The sequence below is a fragment of the Aotus nancymaae genome, unplaced genomic scaffold (assembly GCF_030222135.1).
Source record: "Aotus nancymaae isolate 86718 unplaced genomic scaffold, 86718_ANA_hifiasm-v0.15.2.pri h1tg000016l, whole genome shotgun sequence".
Classification (NCBI taxonomy): Eukaryota; Metazoa; Chordata; class Mammalia; order Primates; family Aotidae; genus Aotus; species Aotus nancymaae.
Window position 1 is genome coordinate 34,725,246 of NW_026988428.1, and position 18,499 is coordinate 34,743,744.

The following is an 18,499-nucleotide window of genomic DNA, read 5'->3' on the forward strand; positions in this document are numbered from 1 at the left end:
CTCAAGGTCAGCTGATTATTAGCAACCTTAATTCCATCTGCAATCTTAATTTCCTTTTTTCATGTACTATAACATATTCCCAGGTTCTGGAAATTAGGATGTGGGCATTTCTGGGAGTGGTGAAGAGGCGACATTATTCTGCCTGCCACATCGGCTAAACTGGCAAATACACAAAAGATAATGAAACCTTCAGTGAGGCATCAAACTGGTCTAAAACAGACAAGATGAACTGAGCATGGTGGTGGGCACCTGTAATCTCAGCTACTTGGGAGGCTGAGGCAGGAGAATCATGTGAACCCAAGAGGCGGAGGTTGCAGTGAGCAGAGACGATGCCACTGCACTCCAGCCTGGGCAACAGAGTGAGACTCCATCTCAAATAAATAAATAAGAAAGACAAGATGAGAACAGTGTGAAATGGCAGAATAGTTGCAGGAAGACCTGAATGAGGAATACAAGGGAACAGAATACAGTCTGTGCACTCAAGTTTCAAAAAGAAAATCAGGCTGCATTTGTAGAAGAGCTCACATTTTTCTCTGACACATCTCCCCATGCTAAAATTATCATTTCTATTTCTGGAGCCTTCCCTACATGATCACTTGACTCAGAAGCCTTTGATGACTCCAGGCATGTCTTCTAATCCTCCCCCAATCTCTTCACAACTTTAAAATTATGAAACCTAACAAATAAGTTTTTGAATAAGCAAAATGACCATTAAACATATGAAAATATGTTCAATTTCACTCACAATACAAGAAATGCTCATCAAAACTGCCATAAGGTACCATTGATTGGTGAAGACTTCAAAAGTCTGACCACACATTCCTCTGGGCAGGCAGTGGAGAGTCACTTCTGTATATTGCTGGTGGGAATGCCAATACATTCAACTCTCGTAGGGAAATTTGGCAATATCTAACAAAACTAAACTTTAATTTTCCTTTGACCCAGCAATTCCATTTCTGGGAATTTACCCTGAAAATATACGTTCAATAGTATGAAAATATGTATGCACAGGGTGGTTCACTGCAACATTGTTTGCTGTAATGTCTCCAGCCTACATGCTCACTCACAGCTAGGAGAGCACTCCAACCATGTGACACTCACACAGTGGAGGCCTATGCAGCTATAACACAGAAGGAGGAAAAGATCCCTAGGACTCTTGCATCTTTCTTTTTTTTTTCTCGAGACAGAATCTTGCTCTGTCATCAGGCTGGAGGGCAGTGGCACGATCTCGGCTCACTGCAGCCTCCGCCTCCCGGGTTCATTCAATTCTCCTGCCTCAGCCTTCCAAGTGGCTGGAACTACAGGCATGCACCACCACACCCTGCTAACTTTTGTATTTTTAGTAGAGGCAGGGTTTCACTGTGTTAGCCAGGACAGTCTCGATCTCCTGATCTTGTGATCTTCCCACCTCGGCCTCCCAAAGTGCTGGGATTAAAGGTGTGGGCCACCAGCCCAGCAATAAATGTTTTTTTAAAGTGATGTATTTAGCTCTTCCCGCCATCTTGGCTCCTGTGGAGGCCTACTAGGAACAGGAATTCTGAAAGGAACTATGTCTGGAAGGCTGTGGTCCAAGGCTATTTTTGCCGGCTATAAGCAGGGTCTTCAGAACCTAAGGAAGCACACAGCTCTTCTTAAAATTGAAGGTGTTTATGTCCAAGATGAAACAGAATTCTATTTGGGCAAGAGATGTGCTTATGTATACAAAGCAAAGAACAACACAGTGACTCCTGGCAGCAAACCAAACAAAACCGGAGTAATCTGGGGAAAGGCATAGGAAACAGTGGCATGGTTCATGCCAAATTCCGAAGCAACCTCCCTGCTAAGGCTATTGGACACAGAATCTGAGTGATGCTTACCCCTCAAGGATTTAAACTAATGAAAAGTCAATAAATAAATGTGGATTTGTACCCTTGTATTTTTAAGTGGATTAAAAAATTTACCTTAAAAAGTGATATATTTAGAAAAACCACCATTTAGCAAACTAAAATTAATGGAGTCAAGCAAGGATCACCGACGGACACTGAAATTAATGGATAAAAGTCTGACAAATAACAGGATATTTGTATAATATTAAAGTACCTATTCAGAAACTACTTATTAATTAAGAGTGGGAAAAAAAAACAGTAACTACAGTGGAGAACCAGGCAGACACCACCCTAATCCACATGATCAAAGCAGTGGTGTGCTACAGCTCACTCCTACCAACCCAGGAAAGGGACATTTTCCAACCTTGCGCTCCGTGATGACAGACTCTATTTAGAAATTGGCCGTGATGGGAGTATTTACGACACAGAATGGGGCAACAGCAAATGCCACAGATCAGGGCGACATCTCCCCTTCCAGAACCAGTCGTTAAATATTTATCAGCATCACACTGGATCAAGGTTTACAGCAGGCAATTCCACTTTCTGTGCCTCCTGGTATTTCACACTAAGAAGAGCACAGTATCACTTTTGCTGTATTCTGCCCAAAATGTGTGACTTCAATCTAGTGAGAAAACATCAGTGAGGGGGGTAAAAACTAGACTGAGAGGCATCCTACACAATAACTGGCCTGCACTGGCAAAACATCAAGGTTGGTTGGGCGCGGTGGCTCATGCCTGTAATCCCAGCACTTTGGGAGGCCAAGGTGGGTGGACCACCTGAGGTCAGGAGTTTGAGACCAGCCTGGCCAACATGGTGAAACCCCATCTCTACTAAAAATACAAAAAATTAGCTGGGCATGGTGGCGCGTGCCTGTAATCCCAGCTACTCAGGAGACTGAGGCAAGAGAATTGCCTGAACCCAGGAGGTGGAGGTTGTGGTGAGCCAAGATCGCGCCATTGCCCTCCAGCCTGGGTAACAAGACTGAAACTGTCTCAAAAAAAAAAAAAAAAAAAAAAATCAAGGTCATGAAAGACAAAGATGATTGAGGAGATGTTGGAGACTAAAGAGGCAGAACAACTAAATGCAACGTATGATCCTAAGTGGATGCTAGACCAGAAACCTTTTTTTTAAATTAAGGACGTTATTGGGACAACTGGTGAATATGAATAAAATCTTTATCTTGGAAAACAAACTAATGTCAATGTTAAATTTCTGATTTTGAACACCGTACTATGGTTATATAATAATGTCCCAAATGCATACAAAAGTATACGGAGGAAAAGGCATAGTCTGCAGCTTACTGTCAGCTGGTTCGCCAAAACTATTTTTTTAAAGAAAGAAACACGTTAATAAAGGAAAATGTAGGTACCAGACACGCAGTTCTTTGTACTATTCTGGGGACTTTTCTGTAAGTCTGAAATCATTTAAACATTAAGTTACAAGGGAAAAACCATGAACGCTACCTGGTTCTCTGCCCTCATCTCGGGGTCCACATGGCTGCAGTTGGAGGGAGGCGGTGAGCAACGCGTTCTCCAAGGTCTCAAGGGGCCCCAATGCCACGAGATCAGAACAGAAGTGAAGGCCACATCCAGCACCCACCCGCCTCAAGAGCCACAGCCTCTCTCGGGTCTCCACAGCCCCGCTCAGGTCTTACGCGCAGGCGCAGGGATTGGCCGCAGGTGCATAACATCGCGTCTTTCCCCGGGTGCGTGTGCAGCTCAAGACTTTGCAGGAGGCGCACCTGCAGTGGCCCCACCGCCAGGTGAGTGGTGATGAGCTCTCACTGCCTCAGCCGGAGATTCCAACCGCAGTGCATGCACCCCTCCTCTGGGTAGCCCGCGTTTCTGAAGGATAGCAAGAATCCTGGCCTCTGATGGCTATCCTCTCCCCTTCCCCTCCAAAGCCAGTGTTGTGACCCTGTGTACTCTTTCCCTTCAATTTTGGGCTCGAGAGTCAGGTACTAAGACTCACAGTCTCAGAGGGAAGTCAGGAGCTCCCTTGTGAAGGCAGACTTAAGTAAATGCATCTTCTTCAAAGCCTTCATGTTTTTCTTAATGTTGGCTTTGAGAGCCTAGTTTGTGGCCCAGGTGTTTCTGGCAGGATGCTGGCAGTCTTGGCCAATACCAGCTGATCACTCCCCCAGCCCCCTGGGGCGTGTTTCTGAGTTTTCCCATTATCAATTAGTTGGAAATTGCACATCACCGCGTCCTGGCCTTACAACAGACACCTGTTCTGATCTACAGTCTCTTGCTGAAGGAACACCAGGAGACAGCGGGTACCCACAGGTATTTTTACACTTATGTTTTCTGATGAAGGCTCATTCATAGGATGAAGTCTTATTCATAGGATGAAGCTGCTGTTTTTGAATTCTGGGGTGAACACAATAGGTTGCACAGGGAACAGACTCAGGTGCTGCTAAGTCTGTTGTGATTATGGTTGCTTTTGCAAGTTTCTTCATTCATCCTATGTAGATAAGCCAGGCTGGACAAGGAATCCATTGTTTAGCATAGTAACTGGCACACAGGAGTTGCTTGGTAAATATCTGAATGACTTTATAATGCCCTGCACATTCTGCAGAGTTGGAGTGATCACTCTCCGGATACCTGTAATTCTGGAAGTATTTTTCCCTATGTTGGCATTGCCACACTTCTTGAAAATGACACTTTAAAAAGAAACTGTGTTCTTCAAATACAGTGCTTGTGGAAGAAGTCCTGAGGTTCCCAAAGATCTCAAATTCTGAGCAGTGAAAGGAGACTGAATAACAGAACTATGACCTGTGTTTTTACTCTGTATTCACAAAATCTAATTATCATTTTTTCTGTGTATTTTTTTCTTATTCCCTTCCCCTGCAAAATGAAAAAATTCTGTAGTGAAAATGTGAAGGAAAGACAATTGCTTATTTCAGTTGAGCAGACAGGCTTATCAAACAAATGAAGACAAAGAGCACATAATCAAGAGTGTGATGGGAGAGGGAAGACAAATTATTTTTAATGATTCACGGCAACCACATTTATACCCTATTGTTACTAGAGAAAAAAATGTCTTCAGCTAACCAGTGGTCAGCAGATGAGGATGAAAGCCAATTATCCCGACTAATCAGGAAATCTAGAGACTCCCCCTTTGTTCCTATAGGTAAGTACAAGCGTTGACAGGATGCTGGAAAACTGTAATAACATAAAGATGCCTTACCCAGTGCCTCTGAGGACTGAAATGTCTCATATAATTGAATTTTTCCAGATAATTGAAGCTAACCTCCTCTAAACATGTGTTGAACTTTCAGAATACTTTCCAGTATATGGTAAGCCCCCAGTAAATGTTAGCTGTTATTTGAGGCATCAAATTTTACTCTACTTTATCCATTCTGTTAGAAGTCTACCTAAAATTATCAAATCCTACTCAGTCAGATGGAATAGACTGAATGAACATTAATGTTCCAGTCATAACTCAGGATTGTCAACAACAGCATCAGTTTATTATATTTAAAGTCTGTTAGGGACCACTGAGATGTGTATGTCTCCTTGTCTTGTAAGTAATCTAAACTTTAAGTTCTTATTCTTCTGTTTATAGATTTTTCTGTTTCTTTCTTACTATTGGGCACATTAAAAACTTCTGCTTCTAGGCCAGGCATGGTGGCTCATGCCTGTAATCCCAGCACTTTGGGAGGCCAAGGTGGGAGGATTGCTTGAGCTCAGGAGTGCAGGTTGCAGTGAACCAAGATCACAACTTCTGCGTCTAATGTTTTTAATGTTCTGTGGCACCAGAAGCTATATACCCAAGCTTGAAAGAACTGTGAGTCAATTCAGAGGAAAGCTCTGAGTAAAAGCCTGGACCTATCTGAACACTTGTGAGCATGAACTTCGTAGTGGTCATTTTGGCTGCTCGGTGGCTCTCTATGCTGGCTTCCTGGTGTGCTCCAGATGTTGAGTTTGATGGCAAAATAAATTCTGGACTAAAAAAGTGATACTATAATTAGGCTGGGCAAGGTGGCTCATGCCTGTATCTCAGCACTTTGGGAGGCTGAGGTGGGCGGATAGCTTGAGGTCAGAAGTTTGAGACTAGCCTGGCCAACATGGTAAAACCCCATCTCTACTAAAAATACAAAAAATTAGCCAGGCATAGTGACATGTGCCCATAATCCCAGCTACTCAGGAGGCTGAGGCACCAGAATCACTTGAACCCAGGAGGAGGAGGTCGCAGTGAGCCGAGATTGCACTACTGCACTCTAGCCTGGGTGGGGAGCAAGACTCTGTCTCAAAATAAAAAAGAGAGAGAGTATAATTCGATCACTTAATGATCTATGCCTTAGCTTCTTTATGCTTTCCCCACACATATTTAGTATGTTTATGTTTTCAACAAGTACTATGTGTATGTGGACTTAAAAAAAATAACGCCACAAAACCTAAGCACCAATATTATGTTTTAAAGTCTGAGCTCTCGCTTTCTTCTCCATGGATGTATACTTCAGCCATGCCTGTTTCCTTGTGTTCATTTTGTCTGGAAACTATTAAAATAATTTACTTAAATCAGACTGACATAAGTTTGCAAAAATATTAATTCCATAAAAACTTCTAAATAGGTATGCCAGATGTTCCCATTGTGTTACTGTGACTCTAGCTACTTTCTAAGTGTCATTATTCATATATCAAAAAAGAATCAAATTTTACTTTACAGTAATATTGTTTAGTAATATTGTTTAGATTACAAGTCATTTAAGACTTGTAATAGCACCCATAAGAAATGGAAGCAAATAATTTAATAGTGATTTATCTTCCTTAGCATTTTTAACTAGAAAAACAATTCAAAAACACAATGCTACGTGAACAGATCACTGTAATGAACAGAGATTAATCACTGTGCCTGTTGTACATTAAATTATTTTTCCAGAGACATTTAGGGTGATTAAAGTGGAAAGATAAGAGTGTTTCCAGCAAAATTCAATTATAAACAAACTAGAGACACTATATGGAAAACAGGAAAGGTTCTGACTTTAATCTCGAAAAGAAACAAAATCAATTTAAATAAAAACAGAACTCTGATTTGATTAAGGGAAGAGAGCCGAGCTTTTGCTAATAAATAAATAATAATAAAATTTGGTAGGCTGGGCAAGGTGGTTCATGCCTGTAATCCCAGCACTTTGGGAGGCGAAGGCAGGTGGATCACTTGAAATCAGGAGTTTGAGACCAGCCTGGCCAAGATGGTGACACCCCGTCTCTACTAAAAATGCAAACATTAGCCAGGCGTGGTGGTGCACACCTGTAATCCCAACTACTCAGGAGACTGAGGCATGAGAATCACTTGAACTCAAGAGGTGGAGGTTGCAGTGAGCTAAGATCACACCACTGCACTCCACCCTGGACAACAGAGCGAGATTCTGTCTCAAAAAAAAAAAAAAAAAAAAAAATGGAGAGACTACTATGGTCATGAATTTGAGGGGTGTGTGTGTGTGTGTTTAGTAAAGGCAGGATTTCACCATTTTAGCCAGGCTGGTCCCGAACTCCTGACTTCAAGTGATACACCTGCCTCAGCCTCCCAAAGTGCCTGCATTACAGTCGTGAGTTACCATGCCTGACCTTGTGTTCATGAATTGGAAGGCACAGTCTATTAGTAAAGGTGTCAATTATCCCCAAATTGATCTATAGGCTTAATGTCATTCCTGTCAAAACCCCAGCAAGGGTTTTTGTAGACATAGACAAACTTATTCTAAAACTTATATGGAAAGGCACAAGTCCTAGAAAAGCTAAAATAATCTTTTTTAAAAAACATAAAATGGAAAGAATCACTCTGGCTGATATTAAGGCTTACTATATTGCTACAGTAATCAACATGGTGTAGTACTGATGGAAGGTCAGATGCATAGATCAATAGGATAGAATAGAGAATCCAAAAGGCTGGGCACAGTGGCTCACGCTTATAATCCCAGCATTTCAGGAGGCTGTGGCGGGTGGGTCACTTGGGGCCAGGAGTTCAAGGCCAGCCTGGCCAGCATAGCGAGATCCATTTCTACTAAAAATACAAAAGTTAGCCAGGTGTGGTGGTGCATGTCTGTAATCCCAGCTACTAGGGAGGGTGAGGCATGAGAATCACTTGAACCTGGGAGGTGGAGGTTGCAGTGAGCTGAGATTGCGCCACTGCATTCCAGCCTGAGCAAGAGAGTGAGACTCTGTCTCAAAAGAAAGACAAACAAACAAAAATAGACTCATATCTTTACTATGCAAATGTTTTCTCATTGTCATATTCTATTACGTCCACCATATGCTCTCACAGATGTTATAAATATGCTGTTCTATTTTCTTCAGTTTTTGTTGCTGTTATATTTTTGTTTTGTTTTGCATTTAACTCTTACTTATCCAAAAAAGTTTTTTGCAGGGTCTGATGTGAAATACAAATCCAAGTTAGTTCTTCTCTATACCAACAAGTTGTACTTATGGGATTTATTAAATTATTCCACTATCTGGTGGGTTTTTCTGTTGGTTTGTTTATTTGTTGTTTTGAGATGAAGTCTTGCTCTGTCACCCAGGCTAGAGTGCGACGCCATGATCTCAGCTCACTGCAACCTCCACCTCCCAGGTTCAAGTGATTCTCCCGCCTCAGCCTCCCGAGTAGCTGGGATTACATGCATGTACTACCACACCTGACTAATTTTTTTGTATTTTTAGTGGAGACGGGGTTTCACCATGTTGGCCAGGCTGGTCTCGAACTCCTGACCTCAAGTGACCTACCCACCTAGGCCTCCCAAAGTGCTGGGATTATAGACATGAGCCACCACACCTGGCCCAGTATCTGTTATTTGGCTATTTTTATTTTGTCATGGATTCAGTTCTCAGTGTTTTAAATCTTTTTCTAGAATCTTTCCTATTTAGTTGATGAGTAGTTTTAGAGCCGGTGACATAGAATACTGGTTGTCACAGCAGTATATTCACCCCCTGACATTTGTAGGAAATACAGAAATATTTGTATAGGCTTCCGAACTTTTCTAGAATCACAGTTCTTGCCAGAGTTATGCTTCTTGTGCATATATTCATACCTTTTCGACTCTCACTAAAGTTTATTGTTTCACTTTATACAGAAGAACAATTTTTTTTATCACTCTATGGATTTACTCCTTATTTGGTAACAGGAAAAGAAGAGTAAAAGCCAAACACTCAAAAGCTGTGAGTACTGAGATGTTGGGTTAGTTCCCTTGCTGGCTAAGTGACTTGCCACAGATAATAACCTTGTAGCATGCACAATTTGAAATCATTCCTCAGGAAATTACATATGGCTAGACAAGTTACTATACTATATGGTTCTAATTTTTCTGGGAAGAGTCAAAACTGCAAATATTGGACCCAAGAATATTAAGGGCTCATTTTAAAATCTGGTAGACCAAATCCAGCTTGGTTCTTTGAAAAACTTTTTTTTTTTTTTTAATTGCACCTTAAATTCTGGGGTACATGTGCAGAACATGCAGGTTTGTTACATAGGTTTACACTGAAAAATGTTCTTTTTTGAAGTCTTTCCTGCTTATCTTCCAGGTTCTTATCCTTTAGACATTCTTTCATTTAACTCTCTAAGCACTTGAAAATTCTTGCCTGCTGTGTATTTAACCCATACATTTTTTTTTCTAGAGACAGGATCTCACTCCGTCACCCAGGCTGGAGTGCAGTGGTGCAATCATAGCTCCCTGAAGCCTTGAATTCCTGGGCTCACGGGATCCTCCTGCCTCAACCTCCTGAGTAGCTGGGACTATAGGCGTGCATCACTGTGCCTGGCTAAGTTTTTATTTATTGTAGGGATGAGGGTCTTTCTATGTTGCTCAGGCTGTTCTCAAACTCCTGGTCTCAAGCGATGCTCCTGCCTCAGCCTTCCAAATAACCTATAGTTTTACAATTCACAGGTATAGCAGGCTTTGTGACTGTGGTGTCCTATGGTCTTTACAAATTAAAGTATAGAAGAGATCAGAAAATGTCACTTCATCTTATTCACATGAGAGTTGCTGCCCAAGGATTTGTTGTCGGAGCTGTGACTCTAGGTAACCTGCTTTATTTGTACCTTATGTTCAGCTGTCCTTGAGAGTATATTTACTTATTTTATTCATTCATAGTAGAAGATGATTACTGGGTCACAATGATACAATGAGAGAGGGGTGGGAAAGACTGATCTTCCCTTAGTTGACGTTGGGGCCCATTTGTGCCCTTAATTGTTTAGGCCTGCGGCTGACAAAAACTGACAAAACCCATGGTAGAGAACCAGGGCAATGGGCTGTTGGTCTCTTTCGTGAAGGGAGTGGTGAATAGTTCCTATCCTATAACTCAAGAGCAGCAGTTATGGATAGATCACAGCCTGTATTGTGGCTGTGATCCACCTCATGGCTAAGAGCAGCGATCATATTTCCCAGCCTATTTGGACAGCAAATGTTGTTATTAGTTAAACTAGGAAGAAGCCATTTTTAGGGTCCACAAATCTCAACTGCCTTCTTTCATTCCAAGTTTGAGCAATAGGCAAATCTTTTTTTTATTAGTCCATAAATTAAGCAAGACCTACCAGTCAAATCCAAAGAAAAGGTATAAAATTATCTTCATTAATTCAGGTTATACCCACAGCTAAATCAGATAGTTCAAAGAAGTCCATTTTAGAACCTGAATTAATCTAAATTTGTTTGGTCTACATTAATGAGAACAGGTCACAATATCCTTAGGTCCCCTTCATGCTGTGCAGAGTAGAGTCATCCTAAGAGTAGGATGGAGATTATAGAATGCTGGGTGTGGGGCCTGCAAGGAAAGTTATATGGTAATGATCTTATAACCATGAGCTGTAATGTGCTCCAAGTACGGGAAAACTCACTACAAAGTTACAGTCCTCATTTTCATCATTCAGCAAACATTTATTGAACACCTGCTATGTGCCAGACACTGTCTAGAAATATGACTCAGTCCTTACGCTTAAATAGTTTAGTCTCTTTAGGGAGACAGACCAAGAAAGGAAGAAGACAATATAAAGTTATAGATGCTGTGACAGAAATAGCACAGGCTGGCCGGGCACGGTGGCTCACACGTGTGATCCCACAACTTTGGGAGGCTGAGGTGGGCAGATCACCTAAGGTCAGGAGTTCAAGACCAGCCTGGCCAGCATGGTGAAACCCCATCTCTACTAAAAAAAAAAAAATACAAAACAATAAAAAAAAGCTGGGTGGTGACACATGCCTGTAATCCCAGCTACTAGGGAGGCTAAGGCAGGACAATCACTTGAACCTGAGAGGCGGAGGTTGCAGTGTGCTGAGATCGTACCATTGCATTCCAGCCTGGGCAACAAGAGTGAAACTCCATCTGAAAAAAAAAAAAAAAAGGTGGGTGTGGTGGCTCTCACCTGTAATCCCAACACTTTGGGAGGCTGAGGGGGGCAGATCACTTGAGGTCAGGAGTTCAAGACCAGCCTGGCCAACACCCACCTCTACTAAAAATACAAAAATTAGCCAGGTGTGGTGGCATGCACTTGTAGTCCCAACTACTCGGGAGGCTGAGGCAGAAGAATCGCTTGAACCTGGGAGGTGGAGGTTGCAGTGAGCTGAGATCACGCCACTGCACTCCAGCCTGAGCATCAGAGCAAGACTCCGTCTCAAAAAAAAAAAAAAAGAAATAGCACAGGTTGCTATGGTAGCACAAACATAAGGGCTGGGAGGCCAGGGGAGGCTTCTCTAAGGATGTAAATCATGTGCTGAACTAAGAATAAGGAGGAATTAACTAAGCAGAGAAGGAACTCAGGATTCTAGGCAGAGGAAAAAACAAAGGCACAGACGCACGGCATGTAAGTGGAAAACTACATAGCTTGGTAGGTGAATCAGTGTTTGGTGAGAAAAGCAAAACTACTAGTAGTAATATTTAGTGAAGGATTTATTACAGGTATTTAGACTTATGTGACTATGAGGCCCTTGCATATGATTCTGGAGCCTGGGCCTGAAGTGAGCAGGGAAAGGAATTGGAAATCAGGCCAGGCGTGGTGGGTCACCCCTGTGATCCCAGCACTTTGGGAGGCTGAGGCGGGGGGATCACTTGAGGTCAGGAGTTCGACCTCAAATGGTCCACCTGCCTCAGCCTCTCAAAGTGCTGGGATTGTGGGCACGAGCCACTGGACCCAGCCTTTATTTTTTGTAGAAATGAGGTTCTCACGTCATTGCCTAAGCTGGTCTTGAACTCCTGACCTCAAGTGATCCTCCCGCCTCGGCCTCCCAAAGTGCTTGGATGACAGGCATAAGCCACCACGCCTGGCCTAATGGGTGATAATTTAAGAAACTATATTACTACTATATCGCATGGACTGTTAGTATCCTCTTTATCACTGAAAACATGGCCATTAATGCCTTTAAATCTAAACGGATCAGAGAACCAATTCTGGATAACCCAAAACCACTTCAGAGAATCTATCATCATGGTTCTGTTCCTCTGGAAGCACTTCTAATTCCAAACTATATCAGTCAGGATTCAGACAAGCAAAACTACTAGCAGTGATATATAAAAAGAGGTTGAGGCTGGGTGTGGTGGCTCACGCCTGTAACCTCAGCACTTTGGGAGTCCGAGGCAGGAGGATCACTTGAGCCCGTAAGTTTGAGACCAGTCTGGGCAATATGGCGAATACCCTGCCTCTACAAAAAGTTAAGAAGTTAGCCAGGCAGGTCGCATCCACCTGTGGTCCCAGCTACTCAGGAGGCTGAGATGAGAGGATGGCTTGAACCCAGAAGGTCGAGGCTGCAGTGAGCCTTGCTCGCACCACTGCACTCCAGCCTTGGCCACAGAGCGAGACATTGTCTCAAATAATAATAATAATAAAAGAAGAAGGAAGAGGAGAAGGAGGAGGATGAAGAGGAGGAGGAGCAGGAGAATGAAAAGGAAGAGACAGGAGGAGAAGGGAGTTATACAGAGATATGACCTTAAAACATTTTTGGAGTTGGCTAAACAGTCCATGCGAGGCTGTTGCTTATGTTTCTGATACTGGGGCCTGAAGTCAGCAAATCAACAGTTGAGAAGGAAAGAAAGATAAACTGGAATTTGCAAGGATGAGCTAGAACTCACAAAAGGATGAGGCAGACTCACTGCCTCCCAACTTACAGTAATCTCTACTCCAGCTCCACCGATTTTTTTCTTGGGGAGACAGGGTCTTGCTCTGTCATCCAGGCTGGAGTGCAGTGGTGCAATCATGGTTCACTGTAGCCTCAAATTCCTGGGCTCAAGTGATCCTCCCACCTCAGCTTCCCTAGTAGCTAGGATTTTATAGGCGTGCACCACCATGCCCAGCTAATTTTTTTGTTCTGCTTTTTTTTTTCTTTTTCTTTTTACACATCAATAGAAGATTCCTTGTGAATGTTCCGTTTTTTTTGAGACGGAGTCTCACTCTGTCGCCCAGGCTGGAGTGCAATGGCACAAACTCGGCTCACTGCAACCTCTGCTTCCCAGATTCAAGCAATTCCCATGCCTCAGCCTCCCGAGTAGCTGGGAGTACAGGCACCTGCCACCATGCCTGGCTAATTTTTGTATTCTTAGTAGAGACGTGGTTTTGCCATGTTGGCCAGGCTGATTTGAACTCCTGACCTCAGGTAATCCACCCGCCTCAGCCTCCCAAAGTGCTGGGATTACAGGCATAAGCCACGATGCCCGGCCCTAATTTTTTAATTTTTTTGTAGAGATGAGTCTTGCTATTTAACTAGGCTAGTCTCTAACTCCTACCCTTAAGTGATCCTCCTCCCTTGGCCTTCCAAAGTGCTGGGATTACAGGCATAAACCCCCACCACCCACCTGCATTTATATTGTTTATGAATAAATGCACATTTTGGCCTGGCACAGTGACTCACACCTATAATCCTAGCACTTTGGGAGGTCGAGGCAGGTGGATCACCTGAGGTCAGGAGTTTGAGACCAGCCTGGCAACATGGTAAAACCCGGTCTCTACCAAAAATACAAAATTACTCGGGTGTGGTGACACACACCTATAGTTCCAGCTACTCAGAAGGCTGAGACAGGAGAACTGCTTGAATCTGGGAGGTGGAGGTTGCAGTCAGCCAAGATTGTGCCACTGCAAACCAGCCTGGGCGAGACAGAGAGAGACTGTCTCAAAAATAAATAAATGAATGCACATTTTGAGAGGCATGCTCAACATATTTACTTAAGTAAATTTGGAAAGTTTCGAGACCGTCTACCTATATGAAGTGGAAATGTCATATTTAAGGCCAGGCACTGTGCTCACACCTGTAACCCCAGCACTTTGGGAAACCAAAGCGAGTGGATCACCTGAGGTCAGGAGTTCAAGACCAGCCTGGCCAACATGGCAAAATCCCATCTCTACTAAAAATACAAAAATTAGTTGGGCATGGTGGTGGGTGCCTTTCATCCCAGTTACTCGGGAGCCTGAGGCAGGAGAATTGCTTGAACCTGGGAGGCGGAGGTTGCAGTGAACTGAGATCATGCCACTGCACCACTCCAGCCTGGATGACAAGAGCGAGACTCTATCTCAAAAAAAAAAAAAGTCATAAGTACAATAATGAATATATGGGTTTCACACTCAGAAGAGAGATCTAATTTTGAAATCTGATACCTTGATAACTGAGACGGGTGTGGGCTGGTGGTGGTGGTATGTGAGTTGTAGTTTAAATCTGTGACTCCCTAACTTGCTTTTGGGTGTCAACATTTGCTGACATTCTTGGAACTCACTAAAGCAGCTCCTCTCTTCCTCATCTTATTTCCCCTAGCTACTTCCCCCTTTCTGCATGCCTAGGACTCTGTGGAAGCCATACATATCATCCATCTAAACTCACAGGCAATTCACCCACTAGATCATAAATCCCTAGAAGCAGGAATTAGATCCATTCACCATTTGTTTTCCTCAAGATACCGAGTACAAGCAAAGACTGAATACATGTTTGCTAACTGAGAAGACTGCTATTTTTATCTTAACATCTGGTCAAATTTGCCCACTTTCCTAAAATTTCACCAACATTTTGCTGGCATAATAACATCATGAATTTATTAGTATTCATTTTAAAGGGCTCCTTAGAGGTTTGTTTTTTTCTAGACTCACTTGTATGATCCAAACCAAAAACTAATAAAAAGGAGGGCCTCTGTTTGTTTCTGTTTAAATTGTGGGCTAGTTTCATAAAAATACAACAAATGAAAGAAATTCAGTGTTTTTTTCCCCATGGATACTCAACTGATATATATCTTTCTGTTTCTAGGTGTTCTCTACTCTATGTATAAGGATCACATTAGACCTAGATTCTTCAATGAGGCCAAAAAATGAAGCTACACGCTGGAAGCAAGAAAGACAAAAACCTTCTGCAAACGATTTATTATGAAGAGTAAATTTTCAATATGTAGCAAATTTTACTACAGAAGTATCACAGAATGCTCACGTACTTCAAGTGTCAATGTTTGAAGTTGATGTCCAGATCAACAATCATAAACAGTCAACTCAGAAATATCTCTTGTTGATGTCTTTCAGAACCTAGAACCTAGGGCATGATTTTTCTGACTTAATTTTTAAAAATTTTTTAGTTAGTGGCAGAAAATAATCTGCCACTAATCTGTCAAACTAATGATAGTCTGCCAAACCAATCTGAAAATTAATAGTTATATAGTAGTTACAGAAGACTTCACTTTTCTTTTTTTTTTTTTTTTTGTTTTTTTTTTTTTTTTTGAGATGGAGTCTCGTTCTGTGGCCCAGGCTGGAGTGCAGTGGTATGATCTCAGCTCACTGCAGCCTCCCCCTCCCAGGTTCAAGCGATTCTCCTGCCTCAGGCTCCCGAGTAACTGGGATTACAGGCACCCACCACCACGCGTAGCTAAATTTTGTATTTTTAGTAGAGACAGGGTTTCACCATGTTGGCCAGACTGGTCTCAAACTTCTGACCTCATGTGATCCACCCACCTCGGCCTCCCAAAGTGCTGGGATTAGAGGTGTAAGCCACTGCACCTGGCCACAGAAGACTTTTCTTTTTTTTTTTTTTTGAGATGGAGTTTCGCTCTTGTTACCCAGGCTGGAGTGCAATGGCATGATCTCGGCTCACCGCAACCTCCGCCTCCTGGGTTCAAGCAATTCTCCTGCCTCAGCCTCCTGAGTAGCTGGGACTACAGGCATGCACCACCATGCCCAGCTAATTTTTGTATTTTTAGTAGAGATGGAGTTTCACCTTGTTGACCAGGATGGTCTCGATCTCTTGACCTTGTGATCCACCTGCCTTGGCCTCCCAAAGTGCTGGGATTATAGGCATGAGCCACCGCGCCCGGCCAGACTTTTCTATATCTATGTTAAATGTAACACCCTATTCATGACTTAATTCTCCCCAAATAGGGCAAAGTAATTAAGGTTTCATAAACTCCTTTTTAGAATGGGTAATTATTACACCAGAGGAGAATGGTCATGTTGCCATATAAAGTTGGTTCACCACTTTACATCTCATTCTTATATAGAAAATTGACTATTTTACCCCAAACACATGTTTAACATTTAATTATTTATTCATTTTTAGATTTCTTCAAAGTATTCCTAGGAATACAAAAGTGAACTACAAACAAATTTCTTTTCCCTGAGATGTCAAAAAGGATTTAGTTCAGGCCGGGCACGGTGGCTCACACCTGTAATCCAAGCACTTTGGAGGCCAAGGTGGGCGGGTCACCTGAGGTCGGGAGTTCAAGACCAGCCTGACCAACATGGTGAAACCCCATCTTTAAAAAAAAAAAAAAAAAAGGATTTAGTCCAGAAGTGCTATTGCGAATGTGGTACGACACTGTAGAAAACACAGGAAATCAAAGCAGATGTTAAAGGTTAAGTATGCCTGCGGCCTTGAACTCCTGTCTAACTGCCCTCAAGGTCTAAAAAATTATCTAGGGTTTTTTGAAGACATAACTGCTTTAAGCTTAATCCCAAAGAATCCAAGCCTAGGAGAGAAAAAAAAAGTCACTGAAATAAAATCAAGAATATATGCAATATAAGATGATTTCTGGTGGTGATTTCCTTTTCCTCAGTGTTTCCTATAACGGAGGGTGACACTGACAAGAAGGTGAAGTCCAGTATTTGTGGACAAGAAAAACATGAAAATGTCTGCATTCTGGGTATTAACTCACTGTTCTGTGTATTATATAAATTTTTCTCCACTGGTACAGATAATTATTTTAAAAATTGTCAACGGCTGGGCACAGTGGCTCACGCCTGTAATCCCAGCACTTTGGGAGGCTGAGGTGGGTGGAACACCTGAGGTCAAAAGTTCAAGACCAGCCTGACCAACATGGAGAAACCCTGTCTCTACTTGAAATACAAAATTAGCCAGGCGTGGTGGTGCATGCCTGTAAACCCAGCTACTCGGGAGGCTAAGGCAGGAGAATCGCTTGAACCCAGGAGGTGCAGGCTGTAGTGAGCTGAGATCACACCATCACACTCCAGCCTGGATGACAGAGCAAGACTCTGTCTTAAAAATAAATAAATAAAAGCTGTCAATTTTACCTATCATGAAGTTCTTCTAGTGCTACCAACAAGTACACATATTTTGATTAACACTGTCCTTTTCGGAAAATAGGCAAGGAAATAATCCAACTGCTTTATTCCATTAGAGTAAATATTCCAGCAGCTGAATCTAATATGTTCCATTAAGGTCAGGAAAATTGAGGACAGCTGGCATAGAAATAAATCATCCTTTCATGTTGGTTGTGCAATGAAACGTATTTCTAACCAGGCTACTGGAAAGATTCTACCTTCTTAATATATACTCAGCATTAAAAATAATTAAGTGTTTAATTAGAAATTAGCTTTTCTTCAAAACCCAATAGGTTTCACAATTTTGTAATTTTACTGTGAGAGAGCTAAAGTAATATATTTGTTGCTTGAAAAAAAGCAATGCAAAGTATTCATTTGTTAAGAATAGCTATGCATGAGAACCTACAAACTGTGTTTAAATTAAAATGTAAAATCACATTTGGAGAAAAGTTAGGAAGCATGCAGGATGTGAATTTACCCACTTCAGCTTGGGTAAAGTGGGAGGGTCACTGCATGAAGACCCTATAAACAGATAACACAATAATACATGACTTTGCAAAAGACTTCCTGGGCAAAGCTTTACTGGCCTCATGTTGTAATGTCTGAAACTGAGAAGTCTGTTTGTTTCAGCTACTACAATCCCGCCTCTCTTATTAATGAAACTACTTCATATGCATATACGCTCTGCCTGCCTTTTATATTAGGCTGGCACACAGTTATGTAGCAGCAACTGCTCAGTAACAATTACTTAATTGCACTTTTTTGACATTCTGTGTATACATTATCAGAGCATCCTTTTATAGACTGACTCCATAGTGTTGAACTCCAGAAATTAAGTAAGTGCACTCAGGTTGTTCTTAAGATTGACTATATTCATATTTGTATAACTACACATATAGTAATCTAGATTTGTATACCACAAATTGGAGAGTGATTAAATATTCTTAACTTAGAAAAAACCTTACTCAGTTGAGTGTAGTGGCTCATGCCTATAATCCCAGCACTTTGGGAGGCTGAGGTGGATGGATCACCTAAGGTTGGGAGTTCACGACCAGCCTGACCAACATGGAGAAACCCCGTCTCTACTAAACATACAAAATTAGCCGGGCGTGGTGGCGCATGCCTGTAAAACAAGCTACTCA

The 18,499-nt window shown here is 42.2% G+C and overlaps 2 protein-coding genes and 1 pseudogene across 12 annotated transcripts in view; 2 read left to right on the forward strand and 1 right to left on the reverse strand.

The window, feature by feature from the left end:
- SLC11A2 (solute carrier family 11 member 2) overlaps positions 1–18,499 on the reverse strand; it is a 207,973-nt gene that overhangs the window by 140,328 nt on the left and 49,146 nt on the right. Inside the window, exon 18 of one of the 11 annotated variants that reach the window (XM_064377080.1) lies at positions 11,080–11,170. The exons of the other annotated variants lie outside the window; for them this stretch is intronic. The gene's annotated coding sequence lies outside the window, so the exon portion shown is untranslated. Of the gene's footprint in view, positions 1–11,079; positions 11,171–18,499 lie in introns of those variants that run through there. 11 annotated transcript variants of the gene reach the window in all.
- LOC105709370 (large ribosomal subunit protein eL33-like) lies at positions 1,550–1,890 on the forward strand (annotated as a pseudogene).
- On the forward strand, positions 4,904–15,128 carry HIGD1C (HIG1 hypoxia inducible domain family member 1C). Its single transcript, XM_021665955.2, has 3 exons — positions 4,904–4,997; positions 9,742–9,876; positions 15,064–15,128. Exons 1-3 carry the CDS (start codon positions 4,904–4,906, stop codon positions 15,126–15,128), a joined length of 294 nt encoding a protein of 97 aa, XP_021521630.2.